Source organism: Daphnia carinata, chromosome 1 (assembly GCF_022539665.2).
Source record: "Daphnia carinata strain CSIRO-1 chromosome 1, CSIRO_AGI_Dcar_HiC_V3, whole genome shotgun sequence".
In the NCBI taxonomy this organism is placed as follows: Eukaryota; Metazoa; Arthropoda; class Branchiopoda; order Diplostraca; family Daphniidae; genus Daphnia; species Daphnia carinata.
The window spans coordinates 2,453,096-2,462,921 of NC_081331.1; the positions used below are offsets into that span (position 1 = coordinate 2,453,096).

At 40.9% G+C, this 9,826-nt stretch overlaps 3 protein-coding genes across 5 annotated transcripts; 2 read left to right on the forward strand and 1 right to left on the reverse strand.

Moving 5' to 3' along the window:
* Window positions 1-5: 5 nt before the first annotated feature.
* Window positions 6-6,963, reverse strand: LOC130692022 (ataxin-7-like protein 3). Of its 3 annotated transcripts, none has more exons than XM_057515082.2 (8): window positions 5,434-5,528; window positions 5,313-5,358; window positions 2,318-2,636; window positions 1,553-1,818; window positions 1,209-1,482; window positions 828-940; window positions 549-758; window positions 6-451 (listed from the first exon to the last, which is right to left on the reverse strand). In XM_057515082.2, exons 3-8 carry the CDS (start codon window positions 2,610-2,612, stop codon window positions 281-283), a joined length of 1,329 nt encoding a protein of 442 aa, XP_057371065.1. In that variant the 5' UTR covers window positions 2,613-2,636; window positions 5,313-5,358; window positions 5,434-5,528; the 3' UTR covers window positions 6-280. The 3 variants fall into 3 exon arrangements, with proteins under 3 accessions (XP_057371065.1, XP_059350329.1, XP_057371064.1); XM_059494346.1 differs by having other exon boundaries at window positions 5,427-5,499; XM_057515081.1 differs by lacking the exons at window positions 5,313-5,358; window positions 5,434-5,528 and adding an exon at window positions 6,824-6,963.
* On the forward strand, window positions 5,548-7,294 carry LOC130692029 (arginase, hepatic-like). Its single transcript, XM_057515087.2, has 7 exons — window positions 5,548-5,758; window positions 5,818-5,890; window positions 5,959-6,065; window positions 6,138-6,403; window positions 6,484-6,540; window positions 6,598-6,779; window positions 6,835-7,294. Exons 1-7 carry the CDS (start codon window positions 5,657-5,659, stop codon window positions 7,056-7,058), a joined length of 1,011 nt encoding a protein of 336 aa, XP_057371070.1. The 5' UTR covers window positions 5,548-5,656; the 3' UTR covers window positions 7,059-7,294.
* A 575-nt stretch (window positions 7,295-7,869) lies between these two features.
* On the forward strand, window positions 7,870-9,787 carry LOC130692028 (uncharacterized). The gene is made up of 8 exons (XM_057515086.1): window positions 7,870-7,987; window positions 8,105-8,314; window positions 8,381-8,608; window positions 8,670-8,843; window positions 8,907-9,066; window positions 9,128-9,238; window positions 9,300-9,393; window positions 9,462-9,787. The coding sequence occupies exons 1-8, from the start codon at window positions 7,949-7,951 to the stop codon at window positions 9,469-9,471; spliced, it is 1,026 nt and encodes a 341-aa protein (XP_057371069.1). The 5' UTR covers window positions 7,870-7,948; the 3' UTR covers window positions 9,472-9,787.
* Window positions 9,788-9,826: the final 39 nt, after the last annotated feature.

The window sequence follows — 9,826 nt, forward strand, 5'->3', positions numbered from 1 at the left end:
GTGTGTGTGTGTCGGTTTTTTTCTTTTTATATCCCCCCCGGTCAAAAAGCATACACCCATTGTCGGGCTTTTCTCATTTGATATTTATACCTTTTGATTGTGGGCTTGAGTGGCGGAGACGTCAAGGTTGTGGTGAAGAGAGAACAGGAAGGAGTGGGCGGAAAAGAGAAATCAATCGGAATGAATGAATAAGGTACGAACAAAAAAAAAAAAAAGAAGAGGGACCAAACACAAAAAAAAGAGAGGGAGAGGGAAAGGGAATAATAAATAAAGACATCCGTCAGGCATCGCCTTTGAACTTTTTGCCAGCGTTCTTCTTGCTATTGGCTTTGTTGTTAGTGGCATTGGGTTGTTGCTCTCGTCGTCTAGCTGACGAGGAAGTAGAACTAGCCGATGTTGAGGTGGATTCGGCAGGCGAGGCCTCGGCGCCGGGTGTGGGTACGTCGTGACTCTGTTACAACAACAACAGCAAACGAAAACAGGCAATCGAAGTCGCACTTGTCTGTGATGGCGCGCCATTCAAAACTTAATAGAATAAAACCACGCACCTGAGTAGTAAGGAGGGAAGCGATTGAGTCACCTTCATCCCAAGTATCGACGTCTATCATCTCCTTGTCCTTGTCGCCCCCAGTGCCGGGCAGGAGATGACTATCCGTTTCTGAATGGTTCTCCAATATGACTTGACGAACATTTTTCCGTTGAGAGTCCGTGTGTTGAGGACAGCGAAGCGAGCGGGTACACATCCGGCCCGTGTGCTCCTACGACATAAAAGGCGCTAGGTTATGTTCACCCGATTCAGAGAAGGTTCTATAGAAATGAATATCTACCGAGATGACGCCGCACATGGTGGTAAGAAGCGTCCGGCGTTCCATCAACCCCATCGTCTCCATTGTATTACCACCAGTTGATCCAGTATTCAAACTATCGCTCCCGTCGGCTCCTGAAAAAAAAAAAAAAGTTTAATTGTCTTCTCAGTAACTGCAAGTCATCGTTGATAACAAGCGTAGATCACGAGCTGACGACAAGGTCATTTTTGGACATATTCATTTGAGTGCACGATATTTTAGAGGAAAAAAGAAATGTGTTGGAACTTTTCATGCCTAATTATTTCAAAAACGAATTTTGTTTTGTCGCCCATAAGAGTCGTTGAGTCCAGCATTAAAAAAGGCAATGAAATAAGTTAACATTCGACGGTGTAATTTTATTACCCGGAACTGTAGACGCCGATGAAGCACCTAGGGCCGGATGACCACCTGAGCTGTTGCTGTTGCTATGGTTATTGTCTCCATTGCCGTTGTTCTTCCACTTCTTGCGCCTCGGCGAGTTCTTGTCTTTCTTGTGCAAGTGGTGACGACGTTTGTTCTTGCCTCCACCACCGACCCCGCCGCCTTCTCCGCTCATGATACGGTGGTCCTGTCTCTCGCCGGCGCCGCTCGCAGTCCAGTCGTCGTCGTCACAGTCGTCATCGCTGACCAAATCAGCCTAATGAATTACCATTCCGCATGAGTGTGTCGTCCGTACTGCTGTGCGCAATCGATTAAAAACAACGGACCTGTCTGCTGGCCGAAGTGGCGATACGCCTTGAGGCCAATCGTGAACTGTTCCGTCCCATGCCCATACATTTTTCCAAATGCGGAGCAAAACGGGATGCGGCCATGTTGCGCTGGCAGTTCGGACAGACGCATTCAGCCGGTTTTTTGCTATTGACCGCTACCGATGATAACATTTCTGACGCCGCGTCGTAATCCATTGTTTCTCCGCCGCCTCCTGTCGATGAACGCGTAGTCTCGTCTGCATCGAAATCGCATTGTGAATCACCTGAAAATATACGTATATATATGTTTTTTAAACATGGAAGACGAAGAAAGGTCAAATTTTTATTATTATTACGCCGATGATTAGGATACGCCCAGAATTCTAAAAGAACGAAAAAGAAAATTTAACGATCCTGGTTGATTGAATTCGTGCTTTTTACGACTGGTGTTTTATAGTCCACTAGTAATGGTCTGAAAATAATAAAAACCGGTTGAGATGGAGATTCGACTCGGTTCTCTTCTACTAAGAATAGCCCCAAAATAGCGGAACAGGTTACGGAAGGCCAACTGCATTCAAAACTCCGGTCTATTGAAAGCCGGACGACTTCGGTGAAAATATAAACGAAAAAACAGGAAACGTCTTTCGACGCGCAAGTGAATAAAGGCATCTATCAATCTACGCTTGACTGCAATGGCAATGAGAAATTATGACGTTAAGACGTGTTTCTGATGAATAGATTATTTCCGTTTCGTGCTGACGAGAAATGGAATAAATTTACTACCTGTTAGTCCGTCTTCGAGGAGAGCAGTGAGTCCCAATTTGGCGCCGCGGTGGACCTCGAAGACGATGCCTAGGATCACGTCATCAACTATGTCGTCGTAGAAAGATTGAGACGCTTCACGAATAGCTGCCTCGCTCAACGGATGGAGTAAAAGCCCACCGCCAGCCTCGTCTTCATCGCCGTCCAGCTCTTGAGCGTTGCCCAGTGGATCGTCGAGCACGTTCAGCGGAACTACCGTGATCGAAAGTGTTGGGGGCTGTTGTTGCTGTTGCGATCCTGATGCTGGATCCACCATTTCATGAATTTAGCCGCTATTATTCTAAGCCCATAGAAAAAAAAAAAAAAAAAAAAAGAGAACACGAAAACAAAAGCAGATCATTAATGATAGCCAGGTGCATTCGATTTGTAACGTCATTGCATCAGAAGCGGCAGTACAAGAAAAATTCAGTTCTCGTGAGTTTGATCTAAGAATTCTGTTCCCCCCTCTCCTCACGGTTAAAAAAACAAAAGTGCTGACGTCATTTATTTATGAATTCATATCAAATTGAATGTGTCCGACAATCGCTGGATTTTGTTGTCCAGTCACGATCGGCTGAGTCAATGTTGATTCTTGTCTTCTTTTTTTTTTTTTTGTTGACTCCAGTTTTCTTTTATCACTCTATTTTTTTGCGGATTCGTTCAGCTTAATTTAAACAACCGACGCCATTGGATAGCAACAGGTGCGGGACACATGAAAAAGGAACGACAAACTTGGGTTAGAAAGAGAAATTCGTCACGGTGCTGTAGGAATACTGCAGGATACAGGCCAAAATACTTTCTGCCCTTGTCCCCAGTTAGGTGTTTCTCTTTTTCCGTGAAAAGATGAATGATATCATCGAACACCAGGGGTGGAGTACACACAGACACACCTTATGAAGAAACCAGACGCTTACTTTTGGACGACCTTATAAGGGGAGGAAAAAGAAAGGGGGAAAAACAAAGACAAAGAGGAAAAAGAAAGGGAAAAAAGGACATGTTGGGCGTTCATGGAAACGCCAAAAAAAAAGGCAAAAAACGGGACACTTTTAAAATTGGCATGACTGGATAAAACACAATCAAATTAAATGACCACTGAAGCCTGTTTTTCTTGTCTGTTGCCAGAGCAAATTAAAGCGAATAAAGTTTGCAAGTTTCTTCCATTAGCGCATTCAAACGGAAATGGCGTTACAACTTGTTTCAATGGAAAAACAATGTCAAATATCGAGTAAAAAATATATATATATGCATTCAAATGTTCCTTTCGAAAGAGGTCAAAAGATGAATATAGTTGGCCCGAGAGACAGATTGCATAGTAATCACGAGTACCGTTTCAAATGCTGCGATCGTATCATTAAGGGAAGACGGGATGACGGATTGCCAAGAAGGCTTTTTACCTCATCCCGAGCTTCGAACACAACAAGGCTTCTAAAAAAACAAAAACACGAACAGTGAAATTTTTATCAAGGACTAACCAGCAGCGAGATAGTGTCGCCACCCATCTATTTTGATTGCCCGTTTCACTGTCAGTCTAACCTTCAAAGCCAAGAAAAAGATACCTTGCAACATGAAAAATAATTAAGAGGGACCCAAGGATATAGTATTTCGAAATTGAAATGGAGAAAAACGTTGTGGTTCCAAAAGGTATAACATTTCCATAACCACATCGTCGAAGAAATGGTAAACCAAAAACTATGTGCGCCACATTTTCCACCCGAAAAAAATGAACATTGCATTTAGAAATAATGCGACACAATTCACGATGCGCATTCGACGACTTTCAATCATCCTGAACACAATTTTAATTTCATTTGTATCTCCCTTCAGGGATTTTTCAAGACGTCTTTGCCGATGGCAACGCATGACTTGTAATTGATCGAAAATACCAAGCCTAGCTTTATCAACGGGGCAGGAGGAGAAAATTAAATAAATACTATTTGTCATACTGCATGTAATTTTCTATTTTGGTCATGGGAAAAAGGAGAGAAAAATCGGTTCAGAGCTACGTCATCTACCATTAAATTAATATAAGCAATTTTATAGGAATTCTTAATTATTCAACCCGGCACACAAAAGAAATGGAAAAGGCCAGGGGATATTTCTAAAGGCTTTTGACCGCGGGGTGGTGTGGCTGTGGTTATTGTTTCCTAAGAAAAAAAAAAAAAAAAGGCTCCAACGAAAAGTCGTAATAACCGAGAGCTCGGCCACGATCTATGACCCTAAAACCGCATTACCTTCAACCTCTTTTCTTAGCTCATTCGCTCTCACTCTTCTTTCCTTGTTTTTCTTGGAACCACCCACAGAACACTACGACAATCTACTACCAAATATGCGCGTGATCGCGGGAAGTGAAGGTCTTGCTTACTTCCATGAACTTGCGTTTCCTCCATAACTTCTTAACCTCATCTATTTGGTAAAATCTTGTGCAATTGGAAAACCCACACAGGCTAGCTCTATTTCGAATTTCGCAAAACTTTCTGTTTTACGTGCATCTATTACACATCTCAATTTGGCAAAAACAAATGGAGAAAAAAATCGATACTATTGGAAAGCTTTGAGTGAAAGCAACCTGTACAGATTTCACATCGATCATGGTAGGTTGGAAGACATAACTAGCGTAGTTTAAATTTAACCTCCAGCTAAAAATATTTCTACTAGCGTAGTTTAAATTTAACCTCCAGCTAAAAATATTTCCTTATAAAAATAAAAGATCGGACTTCTTCGCCATCTAACGGCCACATGTAGACATTTTCACTGAAAACCATGAATCCCTTACCCTAAAAGAGAAAAACGAAAAATAGCCGATCGATCCATTGGAACACATGATCCATATATGCAACTAACTCAAGGCCTCTCATTTTCGCCATCTGCTTTCTACATGTACTCAAAAGAACTTCTTTACTTTCATATGTCTCAAGAAAACTCATTCTCTATCAATTACACAAAACAATGATCAAGTAATGCAACAAGGACAACTTACTTGGAGATTTGATCACTAAAATTTCCTGGGCTGATACAAACTCGATCTATAAGAAGCGAACCACCTCGTAAGGCTGAAGTAAAAAAATAAACCTCAGAACAAAACAAAACGGACGCAATACTTGCGGAGTTTTCTCCGAAGAGGACTGACTCGGCAGTCAACACTATTTGAGAGAAAACTTATTCTTCTATTTGGAGAAAAGAAAAAGCAGACGACGTGCCTGTGACGCTGTTGCTAGGCGACAATTTGGATTTCCGTAATTAAAGCATTAATGCTCACGACCCAGTATCAAATATCAAGGCTACTATTGCGCAAATGTCTAGGCAAACGTATTAATTGTGAAAATGTTCAGGCCATTCTCTATCGTCCAGCAATGGATTTCCATTTTATCCTCTCGGAATTACTCGAAAATCGGGGTCATTGGAGCTCCATTCGACAAAGGACAAGTATACTGCCATTTTGCTATCGATAGTGATGTTATTTCAATAACATCCGCTTATTTTAGCGTAAAGAGGGTGCAGCTCTTGGACCAAGCTTCTTACGACAGGCGGGACTAGTAAAACATTTGGAAGGAATTGGTGATTTGAAATTTCCTTGCTGTGTTTCCTGATTGCACAGACCAGTCTTATAGGCTATGCTTCAACAGGTTGTGATGTTCACGATTTTGGTGATGTTGACTATGAGCCCAGTCAAGAGGATGAGACTGTTAAGAATGTACGGAACATGAAAAATGTGATAGCTTTCAATGAGAAGGTAACATCTACTCTGCTGTAGTTGCTAAATTGTACGAAAGTGGATTTAAAAGAAAAAAACTTTTCTACACAGCTATCACAGAAAGTCAGCAACATTATCAAAGATGGTAGAATGTGCCTAACTTTGGGAGGGGACCATTCCATTGGTGTAGGTACTGTGCATGGGCACCTGAAAGCCCAACCAGAGACATCCCTGCTCTGGGTTGATGCTCACGCCGATATCAACACTCCAGCTACAAGTAACAGTGGGAACGCACACGGTATGCCACTTTCGTTTCACATCAAGGAGCTAACCGAATACCAACCCGAGTTACCTGGCTTCCAATGGCATAGCCCAATGTAAAATTTACACGTTTTTTTCTCTTCAAATTTAGGTCAGCAAAACAAAAGTGAATAAACAAATAATTTACTCTTTATAGGATTTCTGCTAGAAATATAGCTTTCATTGGTCTCCGGGATGTAGAACCTTATGAGAGGTACGGAAAATTCTATACTTGACCACCATTTTCCTAAACGTTTCTTTTAACTCTTAGGTTAATAATCGAAAAATTGGGAATGTGTGCCCTGTCTATGGAAGAAGTACATGGAATAGGCATCAAAGAAGCCGTCAAATATGCTTTAAGTCGAATCGACCCACGGAATACTAGACACCTCCACGTCAGTTTTGACATCGACGCCCTCGATCCTCTTGAGGCACCATCGACAGGAACCCCAGGTAGTGGGGCTTTATTAATCGCTAATCGTCAAGAATAAACTAACCTTCTTTACAGTTCGAGGAGGATTGACGTTGAGAGAAGGAACCGAACTATTAAGGAGTGTGCATCGCACCGGTCGATTGTCTGCTGTTGATATTGTAGAAGTAAATCCACTCCTTGGCTCAGCAAGTGATTTGAAGATTACACTAGATGCAGCTCGTCACTTGGCAGCAGCAGCAGCTGGTTATTACCCAGGTGGATGGGCTCCAAAAGGTATCACCGATATACCCCAGTCTTAAACCAAAGAAGAAATTTGTTAAGTGCATCTTCAACTTTTACGATCTGTTGATTTTATTCTTTAATCATACATATTAAATTCAGCCAAAAAAAAATTATAATAAAGTAACAAGGCCCAAGAAATCTTACAAGATCCTGTGCCATTCCCTAAAGATTTTCAAATGGTAGTCTATAACTATTGCTGCCTCGTTTATGGTGTTTTTGTTGCTGCTCATTAATACAAATAATCTCATGCTAATTAATAGTCCTACTAGGCTGAACAGCATACCAACAAGTCTTTCTGTTTCGTGCACTTGGAGGCCAAATTCAAGAAAAAAATGTGCTATGTGCCAAAAGGATAGGAATTGAATATGTAAGAACAAAACTTATAGTTTAAAAAGTTTATAAAATGGCCACTTTCTTTCACATGGAAGGGATGCAAGAATTTTGTCTGCAACAGGAGATATTGAGTTAACTAGCAATTATCGGAAATTTGAGCAAAAAAAAAATATCTAATGATTAACTATTGGAGATGAAGAATACTTACATGCAGGAGATGCAGACAGGACGCAAAATGCGAGTATATAATACACTTCATATCTTGATCGATGTTTCTTTCTCAACTGGGTAGGATCTAGCTCGACACGGTAAGGGGTTTTATGCGTTACCACGTTTTTCGAAAGATTGCACAAATATGGCGGGTGCAAAATTTTGCGGGAAAATGGTTTTGTTCGGCTGCTTCGTTACCTTTCCCCTTATTTGACGTTGAAATGCCTGAGGCATAGCTACAGGTTCATGGGTTGCTGTTGACCCTGATGCAATTGAGGTTCAGCTGTCCGAGTTGTGCTACAGATTACGGTGCTCAGTGCAGTCTTGACAGAAACCCCAGGAATACGAAATAATTTTACACAAAATGAAACGTCAATACAATGACACGAAAGTGTGTTTAAAGGTAGTGGAATATTAACTGAAATTTTTTATGTCGGGTTTCCCACGGTGGAACAAGTGTTTTGTTTCTTTGGCAAAACCCCATTCCATAAGGTCGCTAATCTAAGTTTCTGATGAGTAGGACATGCAGGTCAGTTTGACGATGGAACTGAGCTACCCTTTGGAATCGGAATCAAACGTTTTTTATGAAAGTGGACTATCGAAAGTTATGAAACGAACGAATACTGTCATTTACTGCCCCTCGAACGAAAAGGACTCAGTAGCCGGCATTCAAAAGGTGGAAATCGTTGGATCGTTGGCCGCCGTCGAATCTGCTCGACTATTAATACGGGTTTTAAACAATGTTGTTTAATGCATTCATGGCCATTGCATTTAACTTGACATTTGTTTTTTTAAGGATTACGTACCCATCGGGTTTGTCACCAGCTGTAGATCTGATCGAGTCGATTCGCTCGGGACACACCTTCTCGTTGCTCATTTTTCCTCTACGTTTGGTGTTAAGATGGTTTTTAAACTTGTTGAAGAAGATTCCAGTTATCAGGTGAATATCCGAGGTCATCAATATCGATTTGCGCTGTTAAGGGAAGCAGTATACCATTTCTGTCACATCGTTCAAACTCCTTCGGTATAAAAATTAAATTTTTGTTTTGGTTTGATCTGCGAAATGCTGATGGTATTTTACTCAGGAATCTGTGGAAATGGATTTAGGATCGTCTTCTCTACATGTCAGCCTCGTACGCAACTGCACTCAGTTAATAGAGAAGAAATCGGGTGCTCGAATATGCTGCCCAGCTGATGGCAATTCAGTCTTAGTAAGAGGATCTCTAGAAACAGCATATTTTGCCAGTGAAATCATAGCGGTATGTTCCCTTATTCGTCCATTGTACGTCTTTTTAGGTCAATGATTCAATGTGTTCTCCTAGGGTGTTACTCCATTGCATTTAAAGTTCCAGGGCCCATCGTCTGTCGAGATGAATGAACGCATTCGTTCGATCTCCCGTCAAATGGATATCTCCGTTTCCATTGACAAAACGGATTCGGGCATCGACGAACTTAATTTCTCTACATGTGAATGGAATACCCGTAAGTAAAAGGCTTTCATTAAAAGTTCCTAAATAACAGCTATAATATAGTTAATTTTTAGGTTACCTTTATGAACTTTGGCGTCTGCGTCTAGGTTTGCAGTTAAGTTTTTCTATTTTGCCAACACAGCGCTATCTGTGGTCGGATTTAGCAGAATTGCCCAACAGTTTCTGTAAGTTGTTTGGGTATCTTGCAAATCTTTTTCAGTTGAATGATAGTCTAAATTTCGGTAGTTAGGAAAGTAAACTCCACAATTTTCGGGCCTCAACGTGAAGAGCTAGCCCTAGAAGGGCATAGGACATCTTGTGATGAAATTTTAAACTTAAGGTTTGTCTTTAGTCATGTTTCCTATAGAACTGTACATCTTTCTTAATTGTTTTTTTTTTTTCATGCAGACGCATTTGAGGCAAGTTGCAGTTGCACTGGGCCAATTGACGAACAATCTGGTTTTTACGTCAAGTTCGAATCCCAGTTCACAAACCTATGCTTCATGCATTTTTAAAGATTTCCAATCATGCCTTACAACGTGTTTAGAAACGTCTGTAGAGCTTTAATCCTTTGTACCCTATGTTAAAAACAATATTCAATCGAGTTTCGAACGAGAAAAAAAAACTAATTCTGTTCTTTTAAAAGTTTGTTCAAAAATATCACGGAAGGTTTGTTTCTTTAAATAAAATGTACTTACCCAGAAAGCTTAATAAAATAAAATGGTGAAAATAAACTTACATTTCTTGTTTTGTGTAGCCTAGAAGAAAAGCAT